Source organism: Lates calcarifer, linkage group LG21, assembly GCF_001640805.2.
Source record: "Lates calcarifer isolate ASB-BC8 linkage group LG21, TLL_Latcal_v3, whole genome shotgun sequence".
NCBI classification, from domain to species: Eukaryota; Metazoa; Chordata; class Actinopteri; family Centropomidae; genus Lates; species Lates calcarifer.
In genome coordinates, this window is record NC_066853.1 from 20,394,180 (window position 1) to 20,411,410 (window position 17,231).

The window sequence follows — 17,231 nt, forward strand, 5'->3', positions numbered from 1 at the left end:
CCAGTCATGCGAGGGCGCGGGGATTTGTCAGCTTCATAGTCTCCGTCATCATGCTGGGTTGGATTTGGGATCCCTCCCAGAGAAGTGGCAGGATGCCGCAGAGGTATCTGACACCATAGGATAAGACGCAGGAGGTGGGGGAGCAAGGTCATACGACTGACAAAAAGCGAGTATAGCAGACCAGTCTAGAGACGGATGCTCCTGCTGTGCAGTCTGTGTCTTCTCCATAGAGACATGACTGATTAGCCGTTGGCCTCAGCATGTCTCACTAGAGTTATATTCTTCACTAGTCTGATTGAAATCCCTGTGCCCTCCCCCTGCAGAGAGGCTGAGGGAGGGCAGAGCAGGGCTTAATGACAGATAAGCATATCCACATTACATCCATCATTTTCCCTTGGTTTCTTGCATTGCCTGGAGCATCACAGTTAATGCAGACATGTGGGTTGTGTCTGTGCTCTACTGCTCGGCGTCTGCAGGGGAGAAAAAGGAGCAGCGAGCTCTGCAATCAGGGCACAGATTCATTTAAAATCAGCTTGGGTGGTCATGGGAGAGTGGCACTGCACGCAGGCATCAGAGTCAAACTCAGCTGCCGTGTATAACTTACTTCCAAGTGGTAATCAGAATAAGGTTGAGTGTTGGCTGGAAATTTAAATGCAATTTCGTAAAATGGTGATGAAAAATGATTTTGATATTTAAATTTTAAACATTCAATATGTTCCTGATTTGTTTCCTGTGAGCTGAAAATCCATTTCATCGTCACCTCCACAGTGCTTATAGTATATGTGAAGTCTCATGGACATCATCATTCATTTTTGGATTAATGGTGCACAATTTGCCCTAGATAAGTCTTAATAAATATGGCAACACGCTGCTTGATGTTTGCAGTTTTTTTTTGTGGATTTCTAGCATTGAAGCCAAAGATGTTAAAATTAGTTGCAGCATCAAAGTCAAACCCCTGGTATCATGCCAGCACTAGTAAGGTCAACAACTTTTTCTTCTCAGCATTTCCACACAGTACATCTGTCACCTGCTATCATTTCATGTTGTCAGATATTTTGGAAACATTACCGCATGTCCTTGATCTCGTTCTTTCTCCTGCAGTTCCCTGGCTGGTCTCCTGCTCTGGAATGGCCATACCACAATTCATGGCTGCCTTGTAGCGGCTGAGTGTGATATTTCCATGTTGTCCTTGAAACTGCTTTTCTCCGCCTGCTCTCAATGTCAGCTCCCACTGAGCAGCATTACCCCCACAGTCTCTCTGATATACGTAGACGCAGTGTTCTTCCTCCCCTCTCTTCTCTCACCGCTGACTGTACCATACCGCACGTTTTAGGACAAATTGGCTGTTTTATGTCTTACTTTGTTCGCTGGAACAATTTGTCCTTGTGCTTCCCTCACCTCCTTCCCCTCTCACTGTGCTATCTCTCTATTACACCTCTCACCTCATGGCTGCTTTTCTCTCCTCAGTTTCCCAATTTCTCTTTTGCTTGCTCAACAATTATGTGCTCATTAACTGAGGGAGCCCAGGCAGCTGAGAGAGACGTCAGTGACAGGGCTGGAGGCCTCACCGAGGTGCCCTCTTACTGTGGTTCTTTTATTGACAAGTCTGCTTGCCTGTCTGCCAGCCTGCCTGGTCCCGAGGAGCGGCAGCATGGTGCTGCATGCTGATGAGCGTAGACTCATCCAGCAGGAAAATGAAGAACTGGGAGTGGGAGTGACGGAAGGAAGGAAGGATGCGGCACTGTGTTTTCAGTCAGCTTGGAGGGTATGAGAGGAATAGAGGCAGGAGAAAAGTGAAGTGAGCACAGGTCATTTCTCCCAAATCCCCTCTCCTCAGCGCTAGAGATTAGGCGGCTGTGCTCTCCGGCAGACGAGAGAGAGGCACGCTCCTGTGTCTAATCCTCCTCTTTTAAACTGCTGAGAGTGCAGTACAAAGTGGGGGAAAGAGTCAGCGTCCACATAAAGCGGCCCGTGGAAAACACAGGCCCATAGTTCAAAACAAACTGAGCCCCGTCGAACAATCACCTAAGCCCTAAATCTCCTGTGTATCCACTGCCAGAGCCGAGCCCACCGCTGACTTTTTCCCGCCCAGCTATCGCTTCTCAACAGACTCCCTCTCCATCACATCACCTGGAATCCCTGGCAGAGAACCGGCGCTGTGTCAGAAATACCCCTGCAACCCTCATTAACTCCTCTGCCTCGGAGATGTCAGGCTCAGACACACACATGACAGCGATACACACTATCTACACCCGCACATATACAACCTGTCCCTCTCCTGCTCCACTCACTGGCTAGATAGACCTCCCACCCAGCACGGAGAGGCTTTTAATAAATGGACAGGCATTGGCCAATTTAATCATGCTAATGTATATGTTACAGTGGGCGGCTTATCGGCTATTTGATCTCCATATCGGCTCACTGGAGACGGCTGGGAGCAGAAGCTACAGGAGGAAGAATGGGAAGACGCAACCTCAGGGAGGGTGGGGGGAGGCAACGAAGTGAAAACTAGAGAAAGCTAGTCAATTTAGTCTCCCGAACAAGGTAATGAAGACAGCAACTCTGATTCCAAATGAACAGAGAGACGTAAGAAACAAAAGAAAGAGAGAGAGATCATTAGGCGAGAGGGAATCTTTCCTGTTATGGGCTGTCAGGTTTAGGCTAAATGCATTGTTTGACTCAGTGGTGAGGCTAGTTGTTCTGTCTATTTTAGTCATAAACATCTGGCACAGTGATGTCAAGAATGTAATCCGCTCTAGGCCACGTGGACCATAAGCCCGGATAGAGAGGGCTGAGAGGGTCGCCTGCTCACATGGCGCTGAGAGAGAGAGAGAGAGAGAGAGAAAGAGAGTGACAGACTGAGAGAGCGAGAGAGAGAGAGAGAAGCAGGTGGAGAGGTAAATGTATAGAGATAGTTGAGGCAAGAGGAGATGGGTGCACACAGAGTTGTCCAGAGTGCTCAAAGTGAATAGAGATGAAAGGAGAGAGATGGAGGATTGAAGGGGTTGCTCATGCAGAGAGCTTTTAGTAGTCAGGGGGGAAAGAATGGGTGATTGTACTGACGGGAGCTCTGTAAAAGAGGCAGGCATGCTCAAAGCTATCGTCAGCACACCGCGCAGCTGTGAGGCTGCTGCAAGAAATTCACCCGAAAATGGACCTCAATCATCACAGTCCCCGAGTCATTAACGCAAAATGAAAAGCAATTATCGTCTTCCTGCAAGAAATAGTTTTTACACTTCAGCGCCTTATTTATGTAATCATGCACCTGCGTAGCTTAGCAACTAAACAACAAGCTCTGGGTGAAACCCTCGGTGTAATTATCTCTTTATCGCCGCAGCACACACTTATCAGTTATTTCTCTGCTGACTGACTTTAATGTGTGTACCAACCTTCACTACAAAACAACAAGCACACACCTTAGACTATGAATTTTTGGCTTGTTGTGTTGTATTTGCATATGAGAAATTTGATGATTGAGGCTCAAATTCAATTAGCACTCTAATAAATCTCCCAGTCAGAATTGCGTCTATTAAACAGCAATCAACGATTTATAGACCCTCGTGCTATTTTTATTTCTCTTTTTAAAGCTGTTGTGTACAAGCTAACATCTGTTTTTCATGATGGATAATTACTGAGATAGCAATAGATGGCAGAGTCTGCGTTTTGTTGGCTAACAGTCACACTCTTGTGCCCTGCCTCTCCTCTTCAGTCCATCTTTGTTCCTGCTTTCCTTGCCTCTTTCCCGACATCTCTTGACAGTGATTGGACTAACGAGGAAGCTGCAGTCAAGCCCTCGCTATCACTTGACGTGTGTCTTCCTAAATTCAGCGGCATATACTGCAAATAGTACACCCCGAGCAGAATCGAAACAAATTTGCTCCCTTGCTTCCTTTTCCTCCTTCATCCCCCTGTCCTCTTCTGCCTCCTGCTTCTCAGCCAGCTAAAAACCAATCTGCTCTGTATCTACCTAATCTAACAGGTAGGGAAACCCAAATGCAATATTATGATGGCTGTAGATGACCCTCAAGGCGGAGAGGTGGATGGGAGGAGTAGTATTGCAGGGAGATGCGTGCAGCCTGAAATCTGTGTCAAGAGGGGCCGTGGGGGAAATGGCTCTTCAGTCCCCATCGTGCTCTGCCCCGCTCTCCTCGCTTCACCGGCAGCCCCTGCCCTCAGAATGAAAGAATAATGAAATACAAGATGCGGCCGCATCAGGATGCCTGCCGCAAGGCGCTCAGCGCGTGTTTGCGAGCAGGCATCTGAACAGCAGCCCTGTGTGTCTGTCTGACACATCGCAGATAACAGCTGAGAGAAAAATGGCGAGACCACACAGTATTGACAACACTGGGTGTCTGAGAAAATGTGTCAGAGGGAAAAAAAAAACGTGTGAAGTGAGGGAGGGGGAAGGGATTAAAATGGGGAGGAGAGAGGACCTTTGCCCTGTGATGTCAGAGAGTGGCTTAGCTATTTGTACCAGACTGGCTGCCCTTTGGTTACTTGGACCTACACCATAAATATCTGAAGTGCACTTTGCACGAGTTAATGGGTTCTTCGGTTCATCTCTTTGTAAAAACACCCATGCCATAAAAAACCTTACTTATGAAAATTCCAGGAACATAACAATTTCTCGAGGAAGTCTCCCACACAGATTTTCACTGATTAATCTAAATGTGCATTCACAGCGTGAGCGAGACAAGGAACTGTATGTTTCCTTTTCCTTGCTATTAGAGCTCAGTGACCAAGGAAACTCTCGCTCATGTGTGGTTCATGAACACATCAACACACTTTTCTCTGTCATAGCTCCCTTCGCAGTAGCATTACCTCTGCTTTGCATTTGTTGAAATTGTGCATCCCCTCACTCCCCCACCCCCTGTAAAGCTAATCAACTGTACATCAAAATTATGTACAATTAAAGACATGATTTGAACATTACTGCGTTGTTCATATTCTTTGGTCAAAACCTTGTTGCATGTCAGATTTTACCAGATTCTACCCACAGTAAAAATCAGGATACTTTCAGCATGAATTCACTGTGACACCATGCCATTGCACATCAGAATCACTTTGAATCCCTAATTTGACACTGAAAATAAATTAAATGCCACAGAAGCATGTTATTACCTTTTTTTTAGTCAGTCCTCTGACAGAATTTTTCATTTGAGGTAATGGAGTCTACTACCATTACATCCATTATGCCATAAAATCCCCTCTGAGCTCTCATTTACAAACTTTCTTAAGATGAAATATGGGTCTAATTAGATAGCACTTAACCAAAAAAAAAAAAAAAAAAAGTAGTGTAATCCTCATGTTTTCTTGTGTTTATTTCTGTCTTTTTCTTTAAACAAGCAACATTGGACAGGGCAGGCCTGGAAGACAAGACCCCACTGGCCCACCAACTGGAGCCACTTATAAATAGCCCAGACACACCTTCTCCCCAGTGAAAAGGCAGTGTGCCACAGGAAGAAAAAAAGTACTTCGCTCTAATTAACAGTGTTTTTCTCTTCTCTTGGCCTAGTATCTCTCCACTCCACTCCCTCTCCATTTACATTTACATGGCAGGCTTTTAGTTGACACTCTTGTCCACAGCCACTTTAAATGAACACACAGAATAATTACCAGATCAGAACGATTACAAGCAGTGTACAGTAAGGAGCACAGGGGTGAGACTGACAGTGCCCCAACAATATTCCTGTGATTATACCATGATCCTGAAAGAGATACGTGCAAGGGAAAGAAAAAAAGAAAATATGAGCTAAGGAGAGGTGTCAGAAGGCTTCGTTTCTTTCTTTTTATGAGAGCAATTTATAGCAAGCAGAGGAGAGAGATTAGAGACAGAGGATGTGATTGAGCAGCGAGAGGGTGACATGAGGTTCTTCTTGAAGATGAATGATTTTTCAGGGATTTGACAGAAAATGTGGAGTGACTGTCAAGGCCCACAACAGGGTCCCTGCTGGTTCGTACACTCGGAAAATCTCTGGAAGCTTTGCGTGAATTTGGCAGGGTGAGATTTATTCGCAGGTAAACTCTCAGCTATAGCGTGTAGATACATAGGAGTTGTTCTGAAATCTATGCTCAACACAAGTAGGGTTTAAACCAAGAGTTTCGAGAGCAAACATGACTAAAACACCTCTCTTTGTTTGCTTCAGATGCTTGAAACTGACTTAAAGTAGACTTGTGCTCTTTACCATGCGCCTCCCTCTTGAGGCTACTCTCTTTTAAATTCTAATTTTATACTCTCATATCTTAACTTTCAAGTAGGATTTTAACAGCAAATGGAGGCATATATTCACAATGTGACAAATGTATTGTGGAGCTGAAGAACAGACTGAAATACCAAGCAACAACTGGCTGCTAAGTTTGTGGATGAATCAGCAATGAAGCAGCATTTTTGAAAGTCAGAACAATTATCGTCTCCTTAACTCCCAACCAAAACAGGCTGCATACAAATACAATTTCAAATTTTGACTCAGTTTGACAGCTGAAGTGGTTTTGCAGTCGGTGGCCTCTGGGCACAAAAGCCAATGGACAAATTCCCTGACTGACAGTATGGACATTTACAGGAGCTTCACTTTCACTTCTGTTCAGACTGTCTCAGCTCTGCTCCTGTTCCAGATAACAAAAATTTCAAAAGTCAAAACATTTCCAAATCAAGTGAATGTCTTGTGCAAATCTGCGTCTGTGCTTCTGTGCTCATGTGTCACTGACACATTCTGTCACCACTAAATGTTACAAGTTAAATAATACAACAGAATTGTAGCATTGACCACATTGAGGCCAGTTTATGATCCTGATCCCCAAGTTGTGAGGATCAGGGTCTCTTTCTAGAATAAGGTCATTTATTCCTTTAAGAGCAAGGATTTTATTTACATTCTGCACCACAACTGAAAAACTAGATAAGAAAAATGTTTAATTATGTTTGTTATCAGCCAACGGTTAGAATATATCGTAGTCCTTCACCTCTAACCCTGCGCCCCATAAAACTGCAAAAGCAGTGTCACCACATTGTGAACTTGGGCGCACACTGACTTTCCCCCCAGACGCTGTGCGGCACTAATCCTGGAGTGACACATTGTGCTAATTACCATTGGTTAGACTCATCTTTCCTGATCATGATTCCTCTTGGAGCTTGTGCTGTGACTTACTGTCACAGAAACCAGCAGCAGGTGGGGCAGTGTCTTCTCGTCACGGGGAGCGACATTGCCGAACGCTCTGATGCACACTGCCATGGAAATTGGCACGGCATTTTTGTTGAGGAGGACACTGAGCACAGACATAGAGGGTCATTTTCGTGTTTGCACACAAGGACACAGTGTTGCTGAATGCACCAAACAGGGGCAGAGCAGCTGTTATTGTGAGTGTCGTCCCCTGTGCCTTTCACACAGCCTTCGCCACTATGCCTCCCATCTTTTCTCCCTCTTAACCACTCTGTCTCATATGCCAGTCTCTCACAACTGTGGCCTCATTCCCTCTTTCTCCATAAATTCTGTAAATTTCCCCATTGTGGGACTAATAAAGGATTATCTTATCTTTTTTTTTTTTTCCTCTTTCTCAAATCCCCCCCCCCCTTCTTTTTTCTCCTTCCTGTCTTCTCGCTCTGTCGCTGTGAGCTCCTGGTGATCTATCTCCGTGCTTTCTTCTCCCTCCTCCCCTCGCGCTCCTCTGCTCCACTTCTTCAATCTGTTTCTCTCTTTTCCCTCCTCACTCTCTCTCGCTCGTTCCCTCTTTCCCCCTCTCCCTCTCTCTTTCTTCTGCAGCTTCAATGTTCCTCTGTGTGAATAGCTGGGATGCTTTTGTAGAAGGTTTCCATAGTGACGGGGCATTTGAACAAGTCGTCATTCACGTCCGTTTGCTGTAAGCTGGAGAGGGGCCATGTTATCTCCCCCTGACACACAGGCAGACCTGCGCCACTCAATCACCACAACTGTTACCCTGCAACCAGCGAGCTGCTACACATCCTCTAGCTGGAACTTAATTACGAACACGTCTCGCCACTGTTCATCTCCCTTCACTGGGCACGGCGACGCTCGGTGAGATCGAGTTGCAGCTCAATCATAGCTCTCCTTGGAAACTGTTAGTGAGGTTTATTTAAAGGTGGGACATGTAGAATATTAACACCTAGTAAATAATTACCGCAAAACAGGATGCAATTTACTTTGCAGTTAATACGCAACTCTACTTGATCTTCATTTACCTTTTACGGTTTGTGGATACAAACACCAACTCTCTCATTCAGATAAGAGAGACACATGGGACATGCTTTTTAGAAACATCCATCCTTTATCTACACCGCTTATTTTTAAGGGTCTGGGGGGGGGCGTTAGAGCCAGTCCCAGCTGACATTGGGTGAGAGGCAGGGTACGCCCTGGACAGATTTTTCCTTTTTCCATTTTAATCATATTTCTGCATTCAAGTTTTATCTTTATTTTGTGTGTTTAAACACCAGGATTGTAGCCCCAATTTATTCTCCTATTTTGAATAATATTAGTCATTTTAATCACTATTACTAGTTATTGCAGTAGTGCTGGTAGTAACGAGCAGCACAAACAACAACAAGTGGGACATTCAACACATTAGGTCCCAGTTTAATATCTTTAAAGGTAACCTGTTCAGTGTTGCAGACAAGATCTAGTCAAATAAACCTGTGCTTGCATTTGAGAGCAAAAATACAGTTCAAATCAAATAATACCAAACTGAAAATGAGTTATTGAAAAGGAAGCAGGCTAATCTGATATCAGACCACTGCTATCAGGAGTCTCTCTCAGATCCTTCATCACTTTGAACTCTCCCAGCACCATGAACTCCTTCTCCCTCCTGAATAATTTTCTTGGCTTGAGGCATGAAAGGAAATAATGGACACGGCTGCGTTGATGGTATTTCCAGGGTTTTGCACTTTGGAGCAGCTCCACACAGTCTCATTAACAAAGGCATGTTCAATCAAGCACAGGTTGAGCTGAAAGGATTACAAATAGGCTTAACTGTCTGAACCGGGGCTGGTACCGGCGTGTCATGGCCGTGCCATTGTCCTCCACGGTGGGCGTTTGACGTTTGGTGACAGAGTTTTTCCGCTCCCCTGTGACACTACGGGGGCAGAAGGAACAGCAGACTTTCCTGTCCTGTCCGGTCCCGACCTGGGATATGAATGATGGGGGGTTAATGAGCCACGCAGAGGTGACCACTAGTGAAACAGAAACATAATAATTAGGTCTGTGTCACCACAGACTCTCAAAAACACCAAGCACACACACAACCATAAACACAAATTCACCTCATGAGCTCCTAGAGTAAATTTAGGAAATTGTTTTTGAGTAATTTGTGTATGTATAAAGCTGTATCAGTGCACTTGATTTAGGGTTTTATTTTTGAATATTGCAGAAAAAGATTATTTACAGGAATCGTCTTTTTACACTTTCACATGGACATAAGAGGAAGTGAAAAGTCAGTTACACAGAACTGTAAATTTCACAACTGTAAGTTGTTGTCTTTGGAGGAAGAGACACTGGCACTGACTGGACAGTCTGTTCCCCAAGCTGTGGGAGCTTTTTTTGTGCTGTGGGTTTGGAGCGGTGACTCATAGGGCAATTCCAGAGTAGTCTCCGGACTCTTCAAATGGTGAAGACAAAAGGCCATTTCACTCAGACAGAGGAGCTCATTTGCATTGCAGTGAGGGGTTGCCCTTTGATTCAGAGTCTTAGAACATGACACCTTTTTTCCTTTTATTATTCTGTTTCTGCTGTCTGCCCCTTTGAGGGCGGGAGGTGGAGGTGTTTGGTCAGTAGGAAAATGTCAGCGTCCCTCTTTCACTTAATGTCCTCCCCCATCTCTTCTGCTATCTGTTGCTGGTGAGCTGTTTGAGTAGTGATGGTGTCAGTGGCTTAGGCCCCAGCTCTCCTGCGGGTTTTACCACCAGAACAAATCGCAGCAATGTCACACAGCCTCATTTGGTGGTTTGATAGATAGTTTAAGGGGCAATAAGTATCTTAGGACTTTTATTGACCTCCATCACTGAGCAGGGAAGCATCTATGATGGCCTGACAGAAATATAAAGTAAGAAAGGTTAGGGCTTGGCAATAAAACAATAATGATTATTATCACGTTATAACTTTATATCACATTATGATTGTGAAATGTTTGACTGTGACAAGTGTTTGTCATGTTCTGACCATAAAGAATAGTTTAAAACCACTCAGGAGCAAAAATCAGTCCTTAAACTTGAAAAGAATAATTTTGTTGTGAGAACTGTTGATATAGAATATTGCCCAGCCCATAAGTAAGGTAATTTAGATCATAGATCATAGATTCAGCATAAAGACTGACTGACCAGGCAAAGCTATGTTGTCTCGATATAATATCAGTAATGTGTAGTAAGGATAGATATTATCTGGCATTTTGGATACTTGGTGATGTAACCCATATTGTAGTTTTTTCTGGTTCTTTTGTTAAGTCTCTAGTTTACTGCTCTAGAGCTGAAATGATCACTGTGTGTGCTATAAGACGTCATTTTGTATCTCTGTGTTGTGATTCGCAGCACTAACACTATCAGCTCAAATCATTATCCCTTCGATTGATTCTAGCCTGTGCCACAATCGCCATAACATAAACCAAATGCACTTCTGTGTTTGGAAAATGGCTGCATAGACGCCAGTAATGGGTAAACTACTTATTTCTTTGCAGAGGCAGCATACCAGCTTTAAAGTCCCAACTGAAAGTGTTCTCTAAATTCTTTAATGTGAGAAATAGTAAACACCAAAGTCCACCCCTTTCCTTCTCTTTAGAGCTAATATTACCCTGCAGGCTGCCACACATCCTTCTGTGCCACTGCAGACTCACAGTAATGATGCTATTAAAGTCTTTGAAAAAGTCGCCTTTTCACCACCCTCCACTTCTGAACGGCTCAAAATGTGAAAAAAAAAAAAAAAATCATGGAGGTGTTTACATGTCTTGAGACAACCAGAAGTTTCTGCACCCGGCAGAACTGACATTAATCAATGACTTAAACCCCTGTGGAGATTATCCTACAGGGAAATTTGATGGCTAGAGCAGCAACTAGCTTAAGACACGATAAACAAGCACGCCCTATACTAAAAGCTGTTATATAAAAGCCATAATAGAAGCTAATAAAGAAATAAAAATGCTGTAATTGCTCTCCTACACTTATTAGCATGGTAATTGCAGTGAACACTGCTCCCATATACACGTCTACATTTTTTATTGCAAGCAATGAGAAATGGAAATCAATATTCATTTTATGTCCCTCTATATTGTTCATATAGATTGTGTTGCTGTACATGTGTGTGGGGCTTTTTCACCACTGCCTATCTTGTTTAAGTATTAAGTCACCACAGGGAAGGATTAGGTGGATTAACGATGCCGGGCATTTCTCCACACAGTCACATGGACACTAAGCATTCTGGGAACCCACGAGTCCCGACCGGTGCCTCATTCTGGAGCTGCTTTTATAAGGGCTAGACTATGAGGATGGCTTCACCATACCTCTGCCAAAATTAGACCAGTTGCCACCGCTCTGTGAGGCCTACAATGTTTATAGACCTGTTGACACTGGAGCTGATTGCAGTGTAGCAGCCTCTGTAGGCAGCAAAGGCAGTTTACCAGAAAAAATATGTTTGTCAGAAATTTCAGCCAGGCACCACCACCCAACCTGTTCGTTAGATTCGTCTATTCGTTCACAGAGGAATTTGTGCGTACAGTTTGTTTTGGCTGTTTCAAAGTTACCGGCCTCTGTGTTTGTATTGGAGGATCATCACTGAGGCTCTCATTCCCAGTGTTTTGAATATCGTGGTCCCTCGTTTATTCATTTCCTCTTTCTCACTGTCCTCTCGGTGTGTGTCCCGAGCTCACACACTGCTGTTCACACGCTGCCCCGAGTGGTTGACCAGAGACCACACACATACACAAACGCTCACACAAACACACACAGATCGGATTAGCTCTTTTGGATCCTGCCCAAAAGCTGTGTGGAAGGTCGTGTAATAGCTGACCCGTACAGGTCCAGGAGGATTTTTCTAAAACCTCATTAAGGAATACTACCTGTGATTTTTTTTTTCCTTATAAGTTTATGCCAGTAGTCTTAGTTATACTTTCCTTTCCTATTATTCCTGTTGGTGTCTGCATACAATCTGTATTGCTGAGGATATCAGGCTTCATTTCCCACCCTTCCACAACCGTTAAAGGAAACTGCATTTTATTCCTTGCACAGTGAAAAAAAAAAAAAAAAACAGCTTTCAGCTTTTTCTTTCAGACTTGAAAATTGCCTGAGCTGAATAGTCTGTCACAGTAAATATAACGCCTTAATTTGGTTTCGTCAAAATTTCTTCTTCTCTGATTTATAGTTATTTCATTGCCCCCACGTTCAGCGTTTTCATGTGAATGCATTCATCTACACTCTGTCAATCACCCACAGCAAGAAATGAAAATCATCCTGAAAAAAAATGTAGCTTCATTCTCAATGGTATATATTTCTAATTATGTTTAAGATAGGTGTGTCACTGTGAAGGTTGTAATTTAAAATGAAAAACAAGTAAAATGTGTATAGCATGCATCGCAAAATGATCGACGGTGTGATGTAAACTAGATGTAGACAGTAAACGGGCCGTAACTCAAAATAACATTACTCTTCTGCTTTTAAGTGTTGCTGGGTAATGTTTTCCTCAAGAAATGAAGACAGATTTACTTGTGTGTGTGTGTTTGGCTTGCTCATTAGAGAGCCAGACTCATAAGGTCTCATATTTATCTGTTACAAGGATTAAAAAAAAAAGGAGTGTTTGTGTGCGCATGCAATGTTCCATGCGTTATTTCACGACAAGCACGGTCATGTCTTAGCTTGTTTTATGTGAAACTTGGCTCGACACACAGAGCAGGCTAATAAAACATGTTTGTGTGCTGGAGGCAGACTCGGTAAAGCGGCGACAGACTGGTGTGCGTTTGCAGAGAGTGAAAACGAGCTAAATGATCCTCAGCCCACACAGCTTTAGACAAGCTTCTGTGGTGGCAGGCCTGTCTCTCCTGCGTTCACGCCGCCTCACGCTGCACTTTATTGCATTACAGTCTGCGTTCATTTGAGAATAATATGTCAACCTGGGATGTAAGCCAATCGGCACACGTTCCTTGCTGCAGAGGTCTGTTTACCCTTTTTGCCAGAGCTTTCCTCTGTCTCAGCCTCTCCCCGTTCCCAACTTCCACTCCCTCCCTCTCTCCCTCTTTTGTCTCTTCCTCTGACTTGCTGAGCCTCCACATAGCAGCAGGTGTTCACACTTACACATGATATAACATCTCATGGTGAGTCAGTAATGAGAGATGGATGCTCGATGACTTATGCTTGTTAGGTGTGGCGATGTATTTTTCCAGTAACGGTGTGTTTGTGTGTCGTTGCTACATTCAACGACAAAACCAGAGCTTATCCAGTCTGAGTCAAAATGCTGTTGATAACTCATCTTGTAGATCTTAGTTAATAAAATGCGATTACACATCTTGGGGCAATCCAGCCAACCTTCCTGTCTACCAAACTGAATTAGCACTAGTAGTTACGTGTTTCTTAGTGCGTATCATGGTGTTCAGGATTGTCAATATCATCAGCAGCTTTCTGGATTAGAACTAGATCAGGCAGCTAAAATAGAAGACAAGTGATCCTCAAGGGCCACCATCAGTGTCAATTTTGCAGTCTTTCTTTCACCTACTTTTGAACTCTTAAAATGAAGTCACTCTTGGCATGAAGTCCTGCCCCAAACCTCTTTTTCATGTGGAAACACGGCAGACCGCAGAAGCAGATTACTGTCAGGTTATTTCAGGTGACCTTTAAGAAGGAGTTCAGTTACATCAAATCACAGTTAAAGGAAAAACAGGGCCAAAACTGGTCCGACCCACAGTTAACCATAGCCTGAAGCCAGTATTCGCCCACAACTTCCCTTTAAAGAGTTACTTCTGTTTATTCACATTTTTCTTTTTCTGATTCTATTTCGCAAAGAGCGATGGAATAAGTCAGTATTGGATGATGTCGAGGATTGTGACAATGACTTCGAAATAAATTTCCACGTGGGAGTAAATTTCCAGGTTGTGGCCGTCAAGACTTCGTGATGAAGCAGTAGTGAGTCGTGTTTGTCTGTGTTTAATGATGTCACAGTCAGTGACATCCTGTTCAGTCTGTTTTCTTGAGGCCAGTCATTCTTCTGGTTCAGGTAACACCAGTGATAAGACGGGGACCACTGATGACGCAGTATTCCTCCTCTGTCCTGCTGTCACCCTTCAAGCCGTCTGTCTGTCTCTATGTGTCAATTCACATACTCCCTACTGCCCCCCCATGGCGCTTCGCCTTGTACAAGTCTGGCCCGAAGCAGTTCTTTCTTAGGTACTAAACAGCCATGTGACTGCATACTTAAAGTAGTGGTCTCAACCACCTCCACTGTGCCCCCGCTGCCATTGTCGCTCTTGAAGAGTTGAAGACATACTAAGACTTTATCGTTCCTGCAGAGTCAAAGGAGTGTTGGGACAGCCCCCAACATTTGTTTTTACACAGCCGCAGAGCCTAGTTGTGGTCAGGCTGTCACTGCCTCCCTTGTCTTCCTCCCTAACGTGCTTCTCTGCATCCCTCATTTCCTCCCCACCTCTCTGCCTCTCACACACTGACAAAGGAATGAGAGGGAGGAGAGCAAACAAGCCCGTGGTGGTGCAGAGAGGGAGGAGTGGAGCAGGACAAAGACGTGGAGATGGAGGAAGGAGGGGAAATGAGGTTGAATCTGAGGCTGTTATGCCTCCAGGACCAAATCAAGACAGTCCAGTGTGTGTGCGTGTGTGTGGCTGTCTGTATGTTTTTTTGTGCTTTATGATTGTTTGTTATGTGTGTGTACATGGGCTCCAGTGTGGTTGCACAGCTGAATGTATGCATGTGTGTTTGTCTGGTGCTATACTCAGTTTATGTATGTGTGTGTGTGTGTGCGTGCATGCAGACTCAGTGCTGGCTGGCTCTGCAGCTCATCACACGCTACAGCCAACTGCTGATTACACAGCACTTGTTTTGTCCTCGCTCTACTCTGTTCTGCGCCTATTATCAGCCTGGGAGCCTGCGCAGAATTAGACGGAGAGCTTTGTCTAACACACTGTTACTCAAGTCTCCCTCTTCAGCTGTTTTCTCCTTGGCTCGGCGCTGCAGAGGACACCTCTGTTCGTGTCTCCTCAAGGCTGAGGACCCAACAAACAGTCAGACATTTGAGTCCAACAGTTCCCGCTCAATCCCCCCCGATCTCTCTCCGGGGCTGAAGCCTGTTCACTCAGCCTGATGACATTATGACAATCAAGAGGGGATAAGTTCCATTCCACTTCCTCTCTGGAGGCTCCCTGGTGTGTGTTTTTGGATAGTTTGGCATGCGGTGCTACATTGCCTCGCTAATTCATTACAGTTTCCCGTGCTGTGACACCCCTAGCATCAGGCAGGCATGAGCAGGCCGTGATTTATTGTCTCAGTGAGGAGCTGATGCACTGACTGATGCTAGCACTACACCGAGTCATTTGAAAGGCAATCATGTGAAAGCTGATTACACAGTAGCTTTGGACAGTTGGTGTCCATTTTCTACACTGAGTGGTGTTTAGTTATTTTGAGTAAGGGATGGGCAGACTGGGTGTTCCTGCTTCCTGCGTGCTGAGTTCAGTAAATGATGATGGGAAGGACAACGGGGGGAGAAAGATTGCAGACTTCCTCTCTTGTTCAAAGGGCTGAGAGGTAAACAAAGATGGGAAACTCTGGTAGGGAATATTATTTAACAAATCCTGTCATATCACAGAGTGCATATTTTCATTAAATAATTTATGTTGTTGTTGTTGTTGTTGTGTGTCTGTACAGCTTCGGTGATGGTGGGTCAGGAACCATCAGTGTTTACCTTGAAGAGTAAATAATCCACCCTCTATAGAAAGATTTTAGTCCCAGGAGGCCTGAACGAGCAGAGCTCTGCCATCAACTAAGAATGTCCTGATTTGTGAGGCATGACGGACAGCAAATTTTTTTTCTTCTCTCCTGCTCTGTGTGTGCAGCCTCTCAGTCACTCAATGGGCATCAGAGCAAAAAACCTTGTGCACAAATCCAATCAAACCCCTACTCGTTTAACCATCAACCTAGCCAAACATTCCCAAGGTGCATTTAATTTGTCTCCTGTCTGAGCCCCTCTGCTCTCTCAGCACTGCAGCATTGAGTTGCGGTAGCAGCCAGGCGTTGACAGGCACTACTGATGTTGCTCCATCACATCTTCTGTAGTTATCCATTGCAGTACACGAGCAGAACCAGCTTTATGTGCTCAGACTTCACAGTGCCAGGCTTCTGTGTCGGGCTCATAACGGTGTTTATGAGAAAAGCAAGCGGAGCAGACAGTGTCTCAAGTCTCTCAGCCAGAATACTCCCCAGCTTTTATGGCCTATGCAATGATTGACTGCATTAACCCCTATTTCTCTCTGTCTCTCCCCTTTTCTGTCCTCAGGCGCTAGCAGCCAATGCAGGAACAGGGTTTGCCGTGGCTGAGCCACAGGTGGCGATGTTCTGCGGAAAGCTCAACATGCATGTCAACATTCAGACCGGCCGCTGGGAACCTGACCCATCCGGAACCAAGAGCTGCGTAGGAACCAAAGAGGGTGTGCTGCAGTACTGCCAGGAGGTGAGTCACCATGACACAGACGTATCTCTAATCTCCACTCCTATCAATGTCATAGAGGTGGTGAAATTCAAGCATCAAAGTCAGTTAGAAAAGGACAGAGACAATGTGGTTGTCATCATAGGTACAACCAATGAAATGACTTTATTACTTTACTTTTTCAGTGAGAATGCTTCTTGATAGGATCTCTTTATCCTTTGCTGTGACTGGACTTAATCTCTAGGAGCTTGGTACTTTTCTAGCTAACCATGCAAATAAAATCTCTTCAAACCAGAGCCACAGCACAAGAAATGTTGTAAATGAATTTTAGTGATAATTTACCTAAAAGCACAGTTTGACATCTTGGAAATACACTTATTCACTTTGTTCCTGAAATCATTACCACTTTCATATCTGTGTGATAAATATGAAGCTACAGTGGAGGTATCATGTATTAGTCAGTGACCTTTAGTGGTACTGATACCATTAAATTGCTACTGAGGCAGATTTTGTTACCTTTGGATAGTGCCAGGCTAGTTGTTTCCCCCAGACTTTATGCTAAGCTAAGCAAAACAAGGGCAGGGAGAAAGCAAATGAGGGTAATTC

General features: G+C 44.4%; 1 protein-coding gene across 1 annotated transcript in view; it reads left to right on the forward strand.

The window, feature by feature from the left end:
- The window catches only part of aplp2 (amyloid beta (A4) precursor-like protein 2), a 52,324-nt gene that overhangs the window by 8,767 nt on the left and 26,326 nt on the right, over positions 1-17,231 (forward strand). The window contains 1 exon segment of the mRNA XM_051078928.1: positions 16,476-16,649. Within this exon segment, the coding sequence (XP_050934885.1) occupies positions 16,476-16,649 (174 nt within the window).